This window comes from Embiotoca jacksoni, unplaced genomic scaffold, assembly GCF_022577435.1.
Source record: "Embiotoca jacksoni isolate LCO1_2020_lvr unplaced genomic scaffold, fEmbJac1.0.p SCAF_8, whole genome shotgun sequence".
NCBI lineage: Eukaryota > Metazoa > Chordata > Actinopteri > Embiotocidae > Embiotoca > Embiotoca jacksoni.
The window spans coordinates 12,162,589-12,183,629 of NW_027185436.1; the positions used below are offsets into that span (position 1 = coordinate 12,162,589).

The window sequence follows — 21,041 nt, forward strand, 5'->3', positions numbered from 1 at the left end:
TTCCCTTTTTCACTGGTGACTTTCCTCATTTCTAACTTTCCAGATTCTAGCCTAGCCTCCTATATTTTCACTTGGGCACAAACCCTAGGTTATAGCTTAACAAAAACCTAATGTTTAACATTTTATTGTAATTTTTCGCGTCAACAAAATTCCGAAAATATCATATTAGGCTCAAATCTGACTGGAGAATATTTGTTTTTCTTGCAGAGATGAATCGTTTTCTGTGCCTACTGGCTTTAGGGCTTTACCTGTGCTTGCAATGCCATGCCAACACAGGTGAGTACCGTCTGTTTCATCTTACTGACAATGTAGTTTAGGATGCAATTTGATTTTGAATAATCTCCTTTCCCCCATCTTCTGTGATTTTTCTACTTTACGTCGCAGAAATGTGCGTGTCTATTTTTTGTTCTTCATTTACAAAAACCTAAAAACTTTGTAAAAACTGTAGGCTAATAACTGTGTGATAGGAATGGAACATAAAAATAATCATGTTTATAAATGCCCTATATTCGGAACCAACACTGTACCACAAAGTAGGGTAGAATTAAACAATATGTGATTTTTATTTTTTTTTTCTATTTGATTTTTAATTGGGCCTCATTCATTTTGCTTTCAGGTACCCGTTTGAGCCGGAGTGTAATTGAAAATGCCGTTAAGGCTGCGAAGGCCAATGTGGACGCAGCTTACAAATACTCCCGCAGAGAGTGAGTGTGCAGATCTGTTGAACTACTGTATCTTGTAAATGAAGATATTTATAAACCTGACCTCTCCACACAACACAGGAGCCTTGCACGAGTGATCCGAAACGATGCCCATCCTTCAGACGTGCTGCGGCTTCTGAAGCAGCCGGTTGGCGTGTCCAGACTTGCAGTGCGCGCGGCTGATTACATGGAGAATTCTATTGAAATATTAGAAAGGTCAAAAAGCCGTCGCAAACGCTCCATCGAAGCCACAGGTCTGTATACCAAATGGTCTTTTGAATTGTCCATGCAGGTTGCGTTCAGTCACCGCTAACATCTTTATTGTCTGTGTTAATTAGATTGGATCACTGAAGAGGAGCTGCAGATCATCGCCGATCTGACGGGCTGCTCTCCGCGTCACCGGCAACCCTCTTGCAACACGACTCGCAACGTAGACAAGTTTCGCACAGCAAGCAGTTCTTGTAACAACAGGTGAGGTAGCCAAATTTCACAAATTGATGAATTTAAAATAGACGTGGACATATGCACAGCTAACTTTCTTTTTGGTGCAAGTAAGAGCCCTCATTTATTTTATGTTCCTGGTTTGCGGCTTGTCTTGACACTTTTGTTACATGATGTTTCCTTTATACAACATCGCGGTTTTATTTCTCTCACGTAGAAAAAACACTCGCTGGGGAACATCCAACATACCTTTCCTCCGCTGGCTCCCCGCTGAGTACCAGGATGGAATCTCACGGCCAAAGGGCTGGGACCCTGAGCTGCGCATCAACAAACATCTTCTTCCTCTGGTAACACACTTCAAAATATATCTTTACTGGCTACACCATGATGACACTAAAAAAAAAAGCACTTGCATTTGTTTCAGCTAAATCTTTTTACAAGGTGCTTATTGTCAATATGCTGTCCTCAGGTTAGAGAAGTGTCCAACCGCATTCTGGCAACAGCTAATGCTGATGTGGAGAGTGACTCTGTCTACACTCACCTGGTCACAATCTTTGGTCAATGGACGGATCACGACCTGACCTTCACTCCTCACTCTCCGTCCATCCGTTCTTTCAATGGCGGCGTTAACTGCGAACACAGCTGCGATAACACCGAGCCCTGCTTCCCCATTACTGTCAGTGTCCTCAAATTACTCAAAAGATACAGTATGTCTTAAGTGCAAACACACCCCTAATAAATGTTAACTGCTTCTTTTTTTTCAAAATAGATTCCCAGAAACGATCCCCGCTTTGGCAAAAACTCAGAGGAGTGCATGAGTTTCTCCCGCTCAGCACCAGCTTGTGGTTCAGGCAACACGGGGTCCATCTTCGGTAACAGGACTGAACGTCAGCAGTTGAACACTCTCACATCCTTCATTGATGTCGGCCAGGTGTACGGTTCAGACGATGCCAAAGCACGCTCTCTCCGGGACCACTCGTCAGAGAAGGGTCTGATGAGGGTTAACACAGACTATGATGACAACGGACGTGAGCTCCTGCCCTTCACCGATATGGAAGCTAATTTGTGTCGCACACGAGCACGCATTACCAATAACAGTAATGCTGAGGAGGTGCCCTGCTTTTTCGCTGGTGAGTGACAGCAACTACACTTACATTCAATCTTTAAAAGGGTTTCATTCATTCCAAGCCTTGCGCAGGCCTGACAGCACTCCCCCCTCGAACCCCCCACCCCCTAATTTTCTGTGATTTTTAAGGTGACGAGCGAGCCGATGAGAACATTGGCCTGACCTCTTTACACACACTCTTTCTGCGAGAACACAACCGGTTGGCACGTGCCCTGGCCAAACTGAATCCTCACTGGGATGGAGACAGACTGTACCAGGAGGCACGCAAGATCATGGGTGGATACTTCCAGGTTAGACATGGGCTTAGTTACATGAAAAACACAAAGCTTGTAAAGGTATGGAGAATAGCATGTCTTCAAATGCCACAGTTAACTCTGTTTCTGTTTTGTCTTTCAGGTGATTACTTTCAGGGACTACTTACGCCATATCGTTGGTCCAGACTTCATTGCGAAGCAGCTGTCCACATACCCAGGTTACGATATGGACGTGGATCCCAGCATCTCCAACGTCTTTGCCACTGCCGCCTACCGATTCGCTCACCTCATGGTTCAACCTTTCATGGCTCGTCTTGATGAAAACTACAAGGAACACCCTGATTACCCCAGCCCTGTGCTGCACAGAGCCATGTTTGCACCTTGGAGAGTGGTCTTTGAAGGTATGAGCAGGTCTTAGTCCTTCCCTAAACAGACAGTGAGTTAAATAATCAAAATTTAATGATCTCATATGTTCTTCAGGTGGTGTGGACCCAATCCTGAGGGGACTGGTGGGTGTTAAGGCCAAGCTAAACACGCAGGAGCACATGATGACTGATGAGCTGAGGGACAGGCTGTTTAAATTCTCCATGGACCTGGCACTGGACCTGGCTGCGCTGAACTTGCAAAGAGGAAGAGACCATGCACTCCCTGGTATTTATTTTTTATCTATGTATCCTTTATGTCTGAAGTGAATTTTGCCTGCACATCTAAGCCTTTGTCGGCTCTCCAGAACATACATTAAATTAAAAATGTGTGTATTCATTTTTAGGCTACAACAAATGGCGCAAGTTCTGCAAGCTGTCACAGCCAAGAAATCTGGCAGAGCTAACTACAGTGCTGAACAACGAACAGCTGGCTCAGAAGCTACTTGATCTCTATGGCACACCTGACAACATTGATGTGTGGCTGGGAGGCGTCGCTGAGCCATTTGTCGATGGAGGAAGAGTGGGACCACTGTTTGCCTGCCTGATTGCCACACAGTTTGAAAAGATCCGACAGGGAGATCGGTAAGCACACAGGAAATTACACAACTCACACTGCTGTGTTATTGCTGCTGTTTTGGCTGCACTTTTACATTCAGAGACTTTAAACATGAACAAACTGTTTTGTTACCTCAGTCTTTGGTGGGAGAATGACAATGTCTTCACTGAGGCTCAGAGGAATGCCCTTAGTGAAACATCTCTTGCCCGCATTATTTGCGACAACACTGGAATCACTGAGGTACCTAAACAACCCTTCCTGTACCGTCCTCGAGGGTCTGGTTACACCCAGTGTGATGACATCGCAGCCTTTGACCTCCGTCCATGGAATGAGAGTGGTGAGTGAAATTCTCTGTGGCACAGTGCACTGAAGACAGTCAGTGTAACTAGAGTATTTTGGAAATACTGATTTTACCCTATAATTTTCTCTAGAAGAAGACACAGATGAAGACCAACCAGAAGGTAAATGTACCACCTCTGTACTGCTAGCCATATATATTTAAATTAAATTTAAATTAAAGATAAGAATTTAAAATGCTTTAATGGGAAGGTCTGTTTTTTAAGCATTGGAGTATTTTGAAAATACTAATTTTACCCTTACATTTTTTTCAAGGCCTACGTGGTCCCAGAGGATTTCCAGGTACTGTTTTCTATAAACATTGAAACTGATATCCTAAAACTTGATTAACTAAAAGTGTTACTTTGAAATGCTATAATTTATTCTTTTGAAATAATTGTGCTCATGTCTTTTTTCACTCAGGACCCAGAGGGCCCCAAGGAGAAACAGGCCCTCCTGGCTCCACAGAGCACGTTGCCTTCTCTGTGCAACTGGGCAACAACTACCCCAAAGCTGGTTCCCCCATGGCCTTCCGATCGGTCATCTACAACGGACAGAACAGCTATGACACCAAGACTGGGATTTTCACTTGTGTGTACCCAGGTGTCTACGAGTTTAATTTCCACTGTACAATCCACAAGTATACAGGCAGTGTGGATCTGATCCGTGACGGTAGGATGATTGTGCACTCATTCACCACCCGTCAGAACGGTTACATCTCAGCCAGTGGCAGCACCATCATTAAGCTGGAGAAGGGAAGCAAAGTCTGGCTGATGGCTAACCATGGTGGCAATGGCATCGCCAAAGACAGCTTCTTCTCAGGGCATCTGGTGTTCACTGAGTAGGAGGGATGCTAGAGCTGTTGACCCCACAAATACCAAAACAAAGTCAATTTTTACCACTCCTTTAGTACAATTTGCACCTCTTAGATGCTGCCAATAGGGTGTGATCATGCTTGAGTAGTTTATTAGTGTTAAATTTACCTCTAAAGTAATAAAATAATAAAATTACTTCTTGAAATGGACATTATTTGCTGTGAACCTTGCTGACAGGAAAGCACAATATTTACAAAAAAACCTGTTGCTCATTTTGAAGCTTTATATTGAATGAAGGAATGTAATAATGCACTGATATATGCAATGGTAATGTAATGGGAAGGTCAAGGCATATTATTTAATTTATCTATACTTAAAACAATGAAAAAAGGATGAATACTACACCTGATTTGTTTTTTGCTTTTTCTTTCAAACTAATTATTTAATTTTCTATAAAAAAAAAATCTGAAAAGTGATTATTTTAAGGCAGTTGAATGTAAACCATCAGGTTTTTTATGACACTTTGGTTTGTTCAGAATTTAAACTTTGAGTCATTTTAATTTTGTAATAACTGTAATAAAAGTAATAAATGAATGTTTTACAAATCAATTTCTGCCTCTGAATGTAGTGTATGATGAGAAATAACAACACTTAAGGAGATTAGAATATATTTGTTTGCAAACCAGAGAAAAACACAGCTGATAATGTTATCAGACCAGAAGATGGCACTGATGTACAAGTTTTTAAAGGACCGGAAATCAGCCACAGGCGCAACCATTTTAGGATGAATTCCTGGTATTACACAGCATAGAGGACATAATCCTGGTCCTTGAGATAAAGTGTTGATTTTTAGAAGATGATTTATTTAGATTATATTTACTATATCTTAATCTAACAATGTTATTGTATCTTAACACTCTTCATGTTTTCTGGAAAGACCGTGCGGGTCAAAACCCAGTTCAATAGTTGATGATTTATTTTTTCCTAGGCAGGAACCTGAAGCAAGTTTAGCTTTAGCTGATCTTGAAAGCAAAGTTTCTACTAATAAAAAGTCATGCACATCATGTAGGTTGTAAAATTATGCCATAATTAAGTGAAAATATTTACTGTATGGATTTACAGTACGACATAGAGCCTAAAATCAGGTAAAGAGTTCACCACATAGATGAAATAAAGAACTGAATTTAGATGAGTTTTACCTGCAGTACATTTTTGGATGAAATAATATGTGGCAATGAATTTATGCCATAAGCTCCTCGTCACTTGGAGGTGAGACATCTCATATCTGAAGCACTGAGAAACATTTTCCTCAAAGCATCACTTTATACAAGTCACGTTCCACAGGTAGTAATATAATTAAAATGTCACTATGATATCTGGAAAATCAATACAAGAATAATTTCAACACGTCTTTTGATTTTCTTCACTTCAAACAAAATTATTCAGTAATAATCTTTGTTTAAAATAACTCATACACTAAGCAGAACTTCTAAGACATTTTTTGACATTAATTTGTTCATACCTTTACACATTTTACCACTTCTATATAGTATGTGAGTGGTTAAATTTAAATTTGTCACTCAGTGTGTATGTGACTCTATAAATAACTGTGGCATTGAAATAATTGAAAAGGAATCATTATGAAATGCAACACCTGTGCTTTTTGCTTTTTATGGTATTGCAAGTCAAAATATCTGCTGTTAAGTCTGGAATAATGTCCTGAGTAGATGGTTAAGCTGCATTGATATTATGAACCCAAATTAGGCGACAAAACCCCAAATGTCTTATTTAATGAAACAGGTTGTAACAATAATATGGAGGCTTATTGTGATTTTTAGGTCTAACTTTTAAATGTCACTCAGTTTTTGGTCCATCAATGACCCTAACTATTTTTTCCATAGGGCTATATGTTTGGGACTGTAGTTGCCTTGTGTCCTCCCAAATTTGCAGATTTTAATTCTTTATGGAAATAATTTAACTCAATAGACCATGTATAGATGAGTCCAAATGTTTGCTGAAAGTTTAGCAGAGGATGGTTTGTGATATTAACAAATTTTTCTGAAGGCGGTCCTCCCCGCTTTAATTGCAGAGGCCGACCCTCCCCAGAGGATCTGCATCTTTGCCTAAATAAGTAAACAAAAACGAGCGTAGTATAAGGCGATCGATAGGAGACGAGATGGGTCGCGTTAAGCTCTGTTGTTTTCTACAAACGTGTAGAGGAGGGACGGAAACCAGCTGCTGTGTCTCCAGTACCCCCCTTACACACTCGCGCGCGCACACACACACACACACACACACACACACACAAACCACGCCCCTCCTGACCTCCGTGGACACAGTGCCATCCACACAGAGTGGCTCTGGATGTCCCATGGGAGCAGGGGAATGCTGGAGAGGACGAGCGGCACACGATACCCCATTGTTTGGTTTAGCAGTCACTGATCCCCCCCCCCCCCCACACACACACCTCCCCTCCACCACACACACACACACACACACACAACACACACACACACACACACACACACACACACACACACACACACACACACACACACACACACACACCTCCTCCTTAAAACACACGGGCTGACCGTCTCAGCGAGTTAAATTGATTAGAAAGACGTTTGTGGTTTGACTAATCCCCCATTTTCGCCCCGGCTCTCCGCTTCACCAAATTAAAAAAAAAAAAAAAAAAAAAAAAAGCCACACATTCAGAGAGCAAGTCCTGCGGGTTGTGGTCATTGAGCGAGCCTGTCGCACCTGTGGGGCTGAAGAGAGGACACAAGTTGGGCCGCAACATTGAAATAACTGCAAAAACACGCAGGATAGGAAAATGTCTATTAATTTGCTAAATGATCTGTTTCCCTCAATGTCTAGCATTTAGACTAAACAACAGGCTACAAGCTAACCCCTATTAATTGATTAGAGTTAATCTGTCCAAAAACCGTTCCTATAGAATCAGAATCACAATCAGCTTTATTGGCCAGGTATGTTTACACATACACGGAATTTGACTATGGTTGTAGCTTCTCTCTCAGCGTGCAAAAAACAAAAACAGACACACATAAATAGACAAACAGGAAATAAATAAGCACATGTTATAACTTGAATAATGGTTCACGTGACATATCCTGCTTCTCTCTCACGTGATGATAGAAACCTGTTTGATCTACCTAATGTTGACCAAAAACGATTTATGGTAAGTACAGGCCCACCAGGTGATCAATCAGGAATTTTTGAATATGAAATACATGTTTGGAAGGGTTGCCCTGCAAACTAAAAGGGACCCAAAGAGAAAATTTACTTTGGATTAAACGTTTACAGCACTACAATTGCTCAGGGATGATTGAAATCCTCAAGCGTTTAATCCTCAACCTGGCTGCATTAAAAACCACTGAAACCATCTGAATTGACTGCAAATTTCCTGTGGTGCTTCTGTCGGACAGTCAAAGAACCAGTAAATCCCTACAAGTAACATATTGTACTGAGCATATCTATCTCGTGTTTGCAAGGAGTAAAGGAATTTTTTTTTTTTTAAGTATGTGTCATCGTGTATAGAGTTTTCATGGTTTTGGGGTTAAGTAGGACTGTCAGTCATGTTAGAAGAAGTGTGTGAGGGACACGGCGACAGGGCGGAGACTCGGCAGCGGGATTCCCCGAGACTGCTCTCATAATTGGGGGAACATCTGACTTTGTCCCGCGCTGGCAGATGGTGAGTTGAGGCGGGATCCAAGGGGGGAGATTTACATTCATTGTCCAGGCGCACAAACTCCACACAGAGACAATAGTCTCGGTAAGGGGCAAGGAACCAGGATTGGAAAAAAAAAAAAAACTTTCCTTTTCAAAGCCAGACCAATGGGAGCGGAAATAAATTTTAGTCTAAAAAAAAATAATACCCCAAAACACGATATATTTTTTTATTTTATAAGGCCTAAACACAAAATACAGACCAAAACTTACCTCTGATAAATAATGTAATTTTTTTTAATAGAAAATCAGGCTATAATAATTGTAAACTGTGTGAATTTACATTGTTGATAAATTAGTAGTAATTGTCCTTCATGAGCAACACTTTTTGGATTTACAACAATGTGCCCAGACGAATTTCTATAGCCTAAAGCTTAATTGTTATGAAATCATATAATTCAGCAGCAAAGGAAAGTTTGTCAAACATAAGACTCTTTATATCTAAGTATTATATCTTTGTGTCAACGCTTGAATAAGAATATTATCGTCATTATGTGCTCTTGATGCCGTGACTCGTTTGGATTTTAAAAGACAGTCTGTTGTATTGATTAAGAACTCATTTCGGGGACTGTCAGGCTTCGGTCCAAACGCCAATCAGAGTGCAGCCCTGTCGGCTGCTGGCGGAGATTGATGGACCAACCAGACTGCCATTGTTGCCGCTGACACTGATGCGATGCGTCCTCAGCGGAATCACTGCGTTCAAAGGAGCAGACGGTCGAGCTGCTGAATACGCGCCTGTCGAGAGCGCACTTGTGTTAAATGTTGACTTGAATGAATAGACTAAACAGGATTTGCTGTACAGGCTATTCATAGCAATAGCTGCCCAGCATGTACAGGAGAACCTATAGCCAAGTTTTAACAAGTGAATTCAAAAAGAGATAAAAGCCTTTATAAATTATTATACAAATATATTTTTTTAGCATTCTGCACAATTCGGAAGTTAAATAAAATGAATAATATAATCTAGATTGTGTCCCCCCCTTCACTCCTCGTCCACGCACACACAAAGAAAGATCTTTCATTTCAATATCAATCAAATAATGTATTTGTTCATCCAGGACTTACAGATGCGCAACGTGTCTGCTTTAGAAAGACAAAACTCTTGTGATTTTCCAATGTTATCAACCTGGTCGAACTTTATGTGGGAAAAGTTTGCAGAGACAGTCACTGGTTGGATGCTGAATCTGGCAGAAGTCCAAACAACGGATGCACTTTACACCAATGAGAGCATCCATTTCAACAATCGGTCCCCCATATGGCACTAAGGCCCCTCCTCCACGCTCTATCCCGGCTGAGGGTCTCATTCATGCTTCAAGGCAGCGGTTCACTACAAGCTTCCTGGCCCACGAATCAACTGTTTTGATCCGATCTGGCCTTGTGACAAAGGAAGACCTTCTGCATACACTTATTCTAAAGAATCCTCTCAGGCAGACTTGCTCTCAACTGTCGGTGGAGCTGAACGCACCGAGCAGGTGATCAGCTGCGCTCGAACTGACGCTGGAGATATGCGCCTGGACAATGCTTGCAAACAGTGGAGGAATATTACTATCATGGTTTGAACCCTAAAAGAAAGTCTGTGTGGATTTTTATTAAGACGTTCTCTGAAACATCACACAGCTTCGGTCATTTATTTTTCAAAGCTCTGCTAAAGCCTAGTTTTTGCGTCACTCTGGAGGAGTGCAGCGCCTTGAAGTGGATCTTCTGTTGGTTGCAAAAGTGCTTCAACTGTCCAACTCAGTTTTGTCTCAAGTTGAAAAAAAGTGCACCAAACGATCAGGACAGGGCTTAAATGTTCGGGATCCAGGAGCATCTGATACGAGAAGTGAGCGGATTAAAAGAGAGAAGTCTTGGAGAGGAGATGGATCCAGTCCGGTCGTGGGTGCGTAATGTCGGGGTTGTGGATGCGAACGTCGCTGCGCAAAGGTACAGAACAAACCCAGCTGATCTGCTGACTTTACTTTCTCCTCATCTGTTCATCAGGTGCGCTCAGGATTTTACCACCTTGACAGAATTTATTTTCCCGATCAGTGACATGATCTTAATATAGATGATTACCGTGTGAATATTTAATGTTAGGTCAGGCGTCCTTTCAGAAAAGAGCTGCAAACTACTTGTTGCAAAATATGACACGAGTCCCCCATAAAACCCACCGCCCCCAAACTCGTAAAAACTTCTTTAAATATGATGAAGGCTCACCATATATTATTGTGTTAAAAGTAATAAAAGGGTAGTTATCTACACAAAAGGGTCGGTTGCCTAATCTATGTTGCCAAAACGCAAAATTTGATTATAATTTTAGATAACGTGACACACAATGAGCATTTAATCAGAGAATTTAAACTTCAGCAGGAGGTTGACTGACATTTTTAGTTTACACAAGCTGATATTTTCTCAAAAGTTGTATTTGACTGAAGTTAAATCTATATTTCCCAACCAAATTATTTTAGCTGCCGTGATGTTTTTTTTATCTGGAAGCTGAAAAACACTTTTATCCTCTCTGGTTACTTACTACACACGTTACACTTCTGAAATCTTTTTTTTTAATCCGCAGAAATATTAATTTATCTGTTGAATCATTATTCTACATGTCCCAGACTGTTTTCTTCGTTCTCAGAAATGTTCGGTCAACCTCTTCATATGTTTTTAAATTAATTTGTCATTTATTTTTCAACACACAGGTCCTCATGTTTTAAACTGACTGAGTCCAAAGTTTAAACAACAGTCACAAAATCGCAGCATCGTTTTCAAGAAAAAGCAGGCAACAAGTTCAAGAGTATATTAATAGACGTAATCTCGGAAACATATGACAATTAGTTACCAATAGCATTTATTAGTTATTTAATATCATACGTAGGCTATTTGATTAAAATTAGACCGTTAAAATGTAATTTAAATCACCTCAATTGTGATAAAAGAATTATCATCGGCAAATTTTCCCTCAGACTTTTTTGTTCATAAAAGAAACGTTTCCAGCTGTTAAGACAATATTACCAATACATCTCAGTTTGAGTTGTCTAAGATATAAAATGTGTCATTTTAAACACGAAATTGAATTTACAGCAAAAATGTGTAAGCTTTCTGTTGTGCAGACCTCCAGATGTTTTTCATAAATTTGCATTTGAATTTGAATAAAAGTCCCATATACCTGACTCTTTAATAATTTATTTCAATTAAACAATCACATTTTAAATAAGATGCTTAAAGTCAGTCCCAGTCAAAAGTCCTGATTCTATTGTTAATTTTTCAGTTTTCATAATTTCAACAAGTTTTGCTTTTCACACTTTTCTTTTATTTGGACTGTAAATGTTCAGTACAAACAAAATTCTTTCTCAAAGGTAAAGTGAAAGGTAAATTATCTCAGCTCTTTTTTGAATTATTGTTAATTTTTGTGGATAAACTGAAGGCAACAAGGAATAAAAAACTTTGTAACTGATAAGAAATTAATTTGCTTTTAATAACGTTTCTATTTAGTAGATAACTGCCTTTAAATCAAGGATACATATTTAGTCTAGGTTTCATGATTTACTTAAAGTAGAGAAAAGTGTCAGGTTTTCCTTTTTGTTCCTTGAGAAATCTTTCCAACCTAAAGGATTATAAACCTGTTAGATGGTAATTGAATTTAAAAAATATATATATTTATATTTATTAGTATAAATCAGCTTATTAAACACGACGTGAATATCTTTTATATTATGAGTGTGAGCTGACTGTCTCTTCCTGTTGTGTCCTCAGTGGAGTTGCTCTGTCAAGAGCTCATTTTGAGAAGCAGCCGCCCTCAAATCTCCGCAAGTCCAACTTCTTCCACTTTGTCCTGGCACTCTATGACAGACATGGCCAACCTGTGGAGGTGGAGAGGACTGCGTTTGTGGACTTTGTTGAGCATGAAAAGGTGTGTTACGGTCTCTGAATGTTTATCTGTCATGATGACTATTAATGATATCATCAATATACCATAAAGATTTCATCTTTACTGTTCTTTCAGGGAAAATGTCACCACTTGAAACCCAAAATCCAAGACATTGTTTGCAAATTTCTTTTATCAACATTAATAGAATTTATCAGTAATATGCAATATTTCATCTGTAACCAGGTGCTCAATTTAATCTACCCCATTCCCAGTAAAGCCAAGCATATCGAACAGCTGACGGCTACATGTTTACACAAGCTTTACCCTCAATGAGCTGATGATGTGGGATTGAAAAAGAATATCTAATGACTAATTAGCAGCTTGCCTCATTAGGAGGACATCACTACTTTTTAAAATGCAAATTATGCTCGCTCCTGTTAAGTTATACAGTGAACTAATCATCAAAGTCTCATTTTCTTCATTCCCCTCTCCCATACTCTGAATACTGCTGTGGGGGGAGCTGGATTCCTCAGGTTGGACAGGAGTAAAAGAGGGAAGGCTGCGGTGTGGAGACAGTTAGAAAGAGACTAGAGGGGAGACATGTCTGGAGTGAGCCTTATGCCCAGTGTTGATGGACGTTTTTGCCTTGTGGTGAGGGGAGCGAGAACCTCCTAAATGGGCGTCTGCTCTGTCCCGTGAGAAAGACAAGGGGAAACCGTCCTGTCAGCTACAGTTCAAACATAGTTTTTGGGGGTATAGGGAGTGAGGGAGGTGGCGGTGCTAATGCCGGGGCTGAAAGCTGTCAGTGTGCTCCCCTTTGTGCCACACAGGCCAGTGTAGACTAATATGATGGCAGTGGAGAAGTTCATTTTCTGCATGGTTACCCTGGCATCTGTTTTTGCTTTGTAATTATGCAGAGGTAGAGCGATGGCATGGTGAAATAAACGTTCCTCTGTGTATATTTGCAAAACTTATGAAGCCAGGTATCCATCTATCTCCTGATGTGTCTCTTCTCATATTTAGTTTTGAGCCTGTTACTTTCCAACTTATCTTCCTGCATCTTAATTTTCACCACTTCTTCTTCCCTCCTTACAATGGTCTCCTTCTCCCAGTTTCCTACTCTCCCAGCCTCCCTGTTCTCTCTCCTCCTCTCTTGCGCTCATCTCTGTGATGCCAGCCTCCTGGGTTATTGGACCAGAGAGCATTCCTTTGAGACCACTTAGAAAGACCAGTAGAGGTAGAGGAGGAGAAAGAAAGAGGGGGAACAAGAGACAGAGAGGGGGAAAGAAGGAAGATGCGAGAGGCTAGTGGAGGGCCTAGGGGAAGAAGGGATAGCGGAAAGGAAGTTTTTCTGTCAAGGTCGACTGCTGCTCAGTCTCACACACAGTACTTTCCACTTGCTGGAACACACTTTTTAAACACACACACAGACACACATGCACATATAACATGCCTACTACCTTGTTGCAGAGAGGACCACTGAATTTGATCTCAGGGTTTTAGGAGTTTGTATCAGAGATGATAGTTCAACCTCTACAAAGAATATCCGACTCAAGGTTAAGTGCTCAGCTTATGAGCACAACGCAGGGTCCCATCTGAGCCCTGAGCCTCCAACTCTCTGATCTCGATGCTGCTCCATGGGAAGGGTGAGCTGCAGGATTAGGAGGGGCTCACTGTGCTTAACACTCAGCGGATGCCCAGCTTCACTTCTCTGTTGCCCAGTGTGCTTAACTTCATGCCCTGCATTTCTCTGTGGGTCTGTTCTCGCTTTCCAAGGAGCAGACAGGAGAAAAGACCAACAACGGCACTCACTACAAGCTGCAGCTCCTCTACAGCAACGGTGAGTAGTTCTCAGACTGTGTGTTGATTCTTTGCCCTCTTAGAAGTTTAATTTGATCATTTGGCCACAATGCTAAGCTGTGCATAGAACAAGAGTCGAAAAAGTTAAAGTGACACCAACGTGCTAACATCGCACACATATTGCCACTTAAGTAATCTTCCTCCAGGTCCTCCGCTGCCTCACCTCGCCTCATAAATTACCTGCAGCTCATTGTCTAATCACTGGGTTTGCACAATTCAGTTCTCCAAGCAGCCATTTCTGGGCCCATGTATTGGGAAATGAGGTACATGTTGCCACCAGATCCCATCCCCTCTTCTTCCTCCTCCCAACTCCTCCAACCCCCCATCGTGCTTCCACATCAGATCAGGGGATACACAGAGAAATTTGGTTCCCATGAGCCACTGCTGCCCCTACTCTGCCATCGCACTGGCACCCATGGGAGAGAAGATAAAAGACATGTTCCAGAGCAACCCCCTCATACACACATACACGCACGCAAGCACATACAAGCACACCAAAAGCACTTCCTCTACATCCCCTCCTCTCATTCCCTTCCCCCAAGCAATATCAAAGGCATCTCAATCGAGACTTTGATGAGAGGAACACATTTTAAAAGCAATACTCTCCAAAGTCTCTGTAAAAAAAAAAATCCATGGGTAATGTGCTCTCCTCTCGAGAAGCAATTCATTACATGTTGTTTCCTTCTCTAGTGTGATTTACAGAGGATTTAAAGCATCCAAAGGCTCAGGTGTTTCTGGAAATCTCACCCAGAGACACACCTGATTACAAAGAAGTGTGAGAAAAAAAAAAGAAAATAAAAAGGCCTTTGCTTTTCAGGTAACCCACATTTTAGTGTGCAACAAAACCTCCTGTCAGGCAACTAAACTCGGGACTAAATCACAAGTCAAAGCAGAACCAACCACAAAAAGAACAGCTTGACAAGTTGTGAGAATCTTGTTGTAAATGGTGGCCTCAAAGCAGAACATGACTAGTAATCATCAAACATCAAATAACTCTCAATCCCCTCAGAAACCATCATGAAGAAAATATGAACTGCATGCCAATTTTGTTCCTCCATGTGGGCTGCACAGAGTTCAATGCTTTCTCTCAGAGCTTATCCAGAGATTTGAGAAACAAATATTTATATAATAAATCTTTCCATTTTATTTTGAGAATCGACAGTACGTGCTTTTTTGTATTGACTGATTAGAGAAGCTTAGAGAGTTTAAGTACTCAATATGACATTTTGCAATTAATGTTGACTAAATAAGTGTTAATTTAGTATTGATTGTTGATATGGAGGTTATTTGCAATAAAAATGTCTATTTCTAGCTTGAGCTCTCTTCTATCCCATTTACATTTAACTAAAGACCTGAAGGTACACATCCAGTTTGATTGGAAAAATGTTCCCCCTCAACAATATCTCTCATGCTTAAAATACAAATTTAAAGTTATTGTTAACATCCAGTTTCTTTTCTCTTTGCAGGAGTTCGTACCGAGCAAGATCTTTACGCACGACTTATTGACTCTGTCACTAAACAGGTGGGTTAACTCTGTCTTGGTGAAAGGGATTCCACTTTCAACTGTGTAAACAGGAGTTTATTTATTCAGCATGAAACTGAATCTGTCCCATCGTTCCTTATTTCCTCCTCTCAGCCCATATCATATGAAGGACAAAACAAGAATCCAGAAATGTGCAGAGTTCTGCTCACACATGAGGTTATGTGCAGGTGAGTGTGTCTCTCTCTCTCTCACACACACACACACACACACACACACACACACACACACACACACACACACACACACACACACACACACACACACACACACACACACACACACACACACACACACAGTTAAGCCTTCACCCACAGGGACAAAATCCAAATATCCATTACTCTCTTTCACTCTGTTTTGTCTCAGTCAGCTTGAAATGTGGTTTAGGGACAACGCTTAGGGCACTACTTTTTTTGAGAATTAGTCTGTTATTGAACTTGTAGTCTAGGCTGTCTGTCATCATCCTTGTTACAGTGGTAACCCCCTGCTGCTTTCTGCTGTAACGCAGCATGTCTCCAGGCCAGCTCCAGTTTCCTCTTGGAGCTCCTCTTTCTCTGGCCTGGGGTTTCGCAGTCAGACCTCAGCTGACAGCACCAGACACTTTAGCGGAATAATCTGCCTTTTCCTCGAGGAAATATAATTCCAGCACTAATGTTTAGCCAAGAGAGCATGTATGAGCTTTGTCAACATGGGATGAGAAGTGTAGTTGGTGCAGCCAGTGTCAGAGAGTTTTTTTTTTTTTAAAAGCAGAGCAAGTTTAAGAAGTCTGGTCATGACTTAGAGACCAAAGGGTTTTGGTTCTTATTTGGTGATTAAAAGAAAATAGGTAAAATGAAGGTTATGGATGGAGAAGAACATGAAGAGAGTGGTCTGGAAGCAGGGCAGTGACCTAGGATTTTGAGGGCAGCAGGGGGAAGGATAGGGGGCTGGGGCATGGGGAGAAGGGCTAAGACAGAGTGGGCTTTGCCATTGTGTAGCCAGCAGATGCCCGAATGTGACTCACAGCTGGCTAATAACAGAGCCGAAGAGGCAGAGGGCAAGCGTCACAGCTGGGGAGTGAGGCCGTCTGACAGGGGGGCGGAGGGGGGCAGGGCAGGGCCAAGCTGGGACACGAGAGGGGTGAGGCGAGGTGTAGGGGTGGCAGATGGTTAGGGGTGGGGGCACTTTTGTTATGCAGTGAAGGGGACTTTGGGGGGGCGGGTGGGGCGGCCAGCAGGCTGCTCGGACAGGACTGCTGACGAATAGTAGGATGTTGTGGGACGGTGCGTGTGTGTGTGTGTGTGTGTGTGTGTGTGTGTGTGTGTGTGTGTGTGTGTGTGTGTGTGTGTGTGTGTGTGCACGCAATGAGGCTGTGTGGGGGTTGAGTTTGATTTCAAAATCAATGTGACAGATTGCCTGGCTGGCTTTTCACTTTTGAATGGTCTCTCACTGTTTGTAGGGTGTGTTGTTGTACCTTTTCTTCCTCTTTTATTCTTTTGTCTATTCTTCCCCTCCCCTCTCATGCCTCCTTTGTGTGTTCCTGGATCTTGGCCGACTGCAGGGCAGAGTAGTCTGGGCCCGTGGATGTGGATGGGCCAGACAAATGATGACTCCTCCCTGCTTAATTTGTTTTTTTTTCCCCAACACTGACTTTTTCCTCTTTTCTGTTTCTTTAACCGCTCACTCAAGTCGCTGTTGTGAGAAGAAAAGTTGTGGCAATCGCAACGAGACGCCCTCTGATCCAGTCATCATTGACAGGTAATGAGATCACACACAGTGTCCATCACCTCAAACATTCACCCCTTCATACTTAATGTTCAGACTGACCTGTCTTTGTGTAATGCACTGACACATCCTCTCACAGTGACACGGTGAGATCAGGGTTTCATGTGACTGTTCTTGTGCTGGGTTTTAACCAATCAGTCGCTGCATTTACAGCCTCTAAAAATAGTCACCCTAGAGAGAAAAGCAGATAGTTGAATAGAAGCTCCTACTGCAATGTCATTGATGTATGGGCTCAATATAATTCTGCTGTCGTGTTAATATTTGTGTGTTCACTTCACATATCATATTTAATTGTGCATGTATGCCTCAAATAGCAATATTAGTATTTAAACTGCAGTGAGAAGTGCTCATTGCAGTCAGTCTTCCTGAATGTCAGTGTACACTGGGCGGCTGTGGCTCAGATGGTCGAGCGGATTGCCCACTAATCGGAAGGTCAGCGGCTCCTCCTGCCCACATGCCTAAGTGTCTTTGAGCAAAACACTGAACCCCAAATTGCTCCCAATGGCGTACCATTGGTGTGTGGATGTGTGTGAATTTATACCTTGCATGGCAGCGCAGCCTGATTAGTGTGTGAATGGGTGAATGGGAAACAGTGTAAAAGCGCTTTGAGACCGTAAGGTGATGAACAAATACAAGTGCAGACTATTTACCATTACTGCATCGATGCAAGCAGGCTGTAAGGGCGTTCGTGTCTGTCTCCCATGTGTTTCTCTCTCTTCAGCTTTCTGTTTATCTGTTGATCTATTTTCAGCCTGCTGGGATCTGTTCCAATTTGGTCACTCATCTCAACATTGCACTTGAAACTTGACCAAAGCAGAGATTTACCTTTATCAGAAGCATGTGGGCCTTTCATACCACCAGGCAGGCTCACATGTGTAATAAATGTTCACCATGACAGCCAGTTATCAGACTTAAAGGCAGATGACCGCCGCTGTAATCAGCGTGTGTGAGAGCCTTCACGTCTTAAGGATTCTGGAGGTCTCGCACTGTCTGCCTGGCATTAACCAGTATGATGAATGTTCATAAGCGGACCGTATGTGAAATACTTTCTCTGTGATGTCATAAATGCAACCTTCATCACCTGTTCCTCCCTCACTCCCCTCTTTCCCCTTCTTCTTCACTCTCTCCTTCTCTACAATTGTCTGTCTAGAAAACACTCACTTCATAGACGTCAAGGACCCTTTTCTTTCCCCTCCTCAGTTCAAGCTGGCTGGCTGTTGACAGTGTGTCTCAAAGGATCTCAGCTGAAGATAGTTTTCATATAACGGAAAAATTGGGCTGTTGTCTTATGAATTTTCCCAGAATACCTTGGAGCAGCTGCTTTTCCCATTTACTGTAGTGCATTACTCTCACAATAACCCCCTCCGCACCCTTTTTAAACTTCCTCCTAACATGGCTCTTCAAAATTTGTTTGCAAGTGGCTTGGTGGTGTGCTGGTGAGGAGGGAATAATCTATGTTTCTTTGTGACTGCTGGTGTAAGTGGGTGAAGGCTGGTGTGCAGCTTTGAGGAATGATTTAAATGGAATCATTGACCTACTGTACTCTCTAATCACACTGGGCATATCCCGTCCTGATGGGGGCTTCTCCCACTTGACTGGCCTGCGAAATCCTCTCCTCAGGGAGCAGCCTATTAGCAGCCAGTTAATTTCTGATAAGCCAATGGAATTTTTGCATGGCCCCATGCCCTTTTATCCCACTTCATGGGCACTTTTCACTTTCAGAAAGTAAAGAAATTGGCAGGGCAAGATGGGTGTGCATGTTCCCAGGCATGTATGCATTGTTTGTGTGCACACAGACGGATGTATATTTTCATGTGTGTGTGTATATCCTCGCACTCTTATTTATGTATGTATATGGCTGTGCGATTGTCTACGTGCCTCTGTGACCCCTACACTGACCTTTTTCCCTAGTCACTGCTTGGGTCTTAAATTATTCATGTGTATGGGTGTGTGTGTGTGTGTGTGTGTGTGTGTGTGTGTGTGTGAGTGTGTGTGTGTGTGTGTGTGTGTGTGTGTGTGTGTGTGTGTGTGTGTGTGTGTGTGTGCAGTTGTGTGTGTGGAGGAGACGGTCTGTTTCTGTGGCTCCAGTAATCAGCCTCCTGCTCCCAGCCCCAACACCTGTTCTCCAATTAACATGCAGCGTGCTGGGGCCCACTCGCTCCTATCGCCTAGTCACTGCTTTCTACCCTTTTTCTTTATTCTCACTCAGGGCTGCGCTCCCTTCCTCCCATCTGTACTCCTGCATACCCCTCTTGCTCTTTCCATTTGCTCTCACACACTCCTACTGTGCGTGCACTTACTATTTTCACTCCCTATTGCTTAATTCCCCTGCTCCTCTTCTTCTTCCTTTGCGTTACCGTCTCCTTCACCCCCCTCCCTTTAGCCTGTCTAATTTTGCCATAATTAGACGGTGTCATTAGGACACCTACCCAAGCACAAGGGAGTTTGCAATTCCCCAAACGGCCCAAACCCCCTCTTTTCTAATCTCCTTTCCATATTGTTTCAGTTTTCCCTCCCCCCCCCCCCCCAACCCTTCTTCTGCTGCTGCTGCACCCCCTCCACCTCCTCTTCTCCCTAATCCTGATTTGAGTGAAAGGAGAGAGAGGAGATCACAGCTGATCCATTGGGAGGGGTGAAGGGACAGGGGGTGGGGGGACTGAGGGATGAAGAGGGCAAGGGCAGCCGTTGACAAAGAGATGACTCAAGTCATTGAGAATTATCTAATGCCTCACTGCCTGCTGTGTCTAATAGTTTTACATCTGTCTAATCTTAACATCGGTGAACTGTTGTAGTCACAGGCCTGATGTGACTTCTCTGTTTTCAGAATGTCACTTATCTTTGACTGATGGACTGAGCTGTTCACTGATTGGTGAGATGATTTATCAGTAGATAGATAGATCGATGCCTCTGAGCTCATCACCATAAATGTAACTCTTCAAACTGTTCTTCTTTTTTGATAAGTATGTTTAAAGAAATATTCCATTTATCCATATAATCTGTACTGAAACCTTTGTGGATTGTTTAAAAAAAAGATTTTGACAGTTTTGGTTTGGATTTTAAGTCATTTATCAAAAAAAAACAAAAAAAACAAAAAACACAAACCAAAACCAGTAACCACTGGCTGCTTCCAGCTGCTTTTAAAATGAAATATCACTGCTCTACAGCTTCACACCTTTGGGTGTCGAATTCCTAAACCGTATCAATAATCAACAAATCAATCAAATGAAAAATATAAACCAGCCCTATCTATAATACGGGTATTTTCCGCAGTCTCCCTTACCTCCACTGTGAGAAAAACTCATCTACCTTGAGAAGTTCTCAATATTAACCCTGGTAGATCTGTTAATTGTGGCATTATTGCCATACTGACCTCTGACCTCTGAGAAACTATATTGGTTCTGGGCCAAAGCTGGCCTCAGTATTTATGAGTGAACCATTGGGTTTACAATGGAGACAAGCAGATGTCAGTATTAGTATTAGACTGTGTTTGGATGGGAGGGGTCAGCTCTCAGTGTGAGTGCGTGCTTTTATATTTGGCTAAGAAGCTGAGATCAATAGTTGGTCATAAGGAGTGTGTGGAGTGATTCATCGTAAGGCAAGAGCCTTGTGAGGGGCAGTGTGGTGAT

The 21,041-nt window shown here is 42.1% G+C and overlaps 2 protein-coding genes across 6 annotated transcripts in view; both read left to right on the top strand.

The window, feature by feature from the left end:
- On the top strand, positions 1-5,263 carry LOC138191843 (eosinophil peroxidase-like). Of its 2 annotated transcripts, none has more exons than XM_069138889.1 (16): positions 1-15; positions 208-276; positions 617-704; positions 783-955; positions 1,040-1,172; positions 1,360-1,489; positions 1,612-1,818; positions 1,912-2,272; positions 2,398-2,558; positions 2,665-2,923; positions 3,003-3,173; positions 3,292-3,529; positions 3,641-3,840; positions 3,935-3,964; positions 4,116-4,142; positions 4,263-5,263. In XM_069138889.1, exons 2-16 carry the CDS (start codon positions 210-212, stop codon positions 4,682-4,684), a joined length of 2,667 nt encoding a protein of 888 aa, XP_068994990.1. In that variant the 5' UTR covers positions 1-15; positions 208-209; the 3' UTR covers positions 4,685-5,263. The 2 variants fall into 2 exon arrangements, with proteins under 2 accessions (XP_068994990.1, XP_068994991.1); XM_069138890.1 differs by having other exon boundaries at positions 3,938-3,964.
- Positions 5,264-9,779: 4,516 nt separating this feature from the next.
- The window catches only part of ebf2 (EBF transcription factor 2), a 29,306-nt gene continuing 18,044 nt past the window's right edge, over positions 9,780-21,041 (top strand). For 2 of the 4 annotated variants that reach the window (XM_069138951.1, XM_069138953.1), the window contains exons 1-6: positions 9,780-10,327; positions 12,137-12,293; positions 14,028-14,091; positions 15,578-15,633; positions 15,748-15,821; positions 17,320-17,388. In XM_069138951.1, the coding sequence (XP_068995052.1) occupies positions 10,194-10,327; positions 12,137-12,293; positions 14,028-14,091; positions 15,578-15,633; positions 15,748-15,821; positions 17,320-17,388 (554 nt within the window). In that variant the 5' untranslated portion in view covers positions 9,780-10,193. The remainder of the gene's footprint in view (positions 10,328-12,136; positions 12,294-14,027; positions 14,092-15,577; positions 15,634-15,747; positions 15,822-17,319; positions 17,389-21,041) is intronic. The other 2 variants (XM_069138952.1, XM_069138954.1) reach the window with 1 other exon arrangement.

What these genes read in the sequence shown, in the direction of transcription:
- LOC138191843 (XM_069138889.1), top strand. Translation starts at nt 210, where the DNA reads ATGAATCGTTTTCTGTGCCTACTGGCTTTAGGGCTTTACCTGTGCTTG. An exon ending in AGCCCTGCTTCCCCATTACT is followed by an intron (nt 1,819 to 1,911) that starts GTCAGTGTCCTC and finishes TTTTCAAAATAG; the next exon opens with ATTCCCAGAAACGATCCCCG. An exon ending in GGTGCCCTGCTTTTTCGCTG is followed by an intron (nt 2,273 to 2,397) that starts GTGAGTGACAGC and finishes GTGATTTTTAAG; the next exon opens with GTGACGAGCGAGCCGATGAG.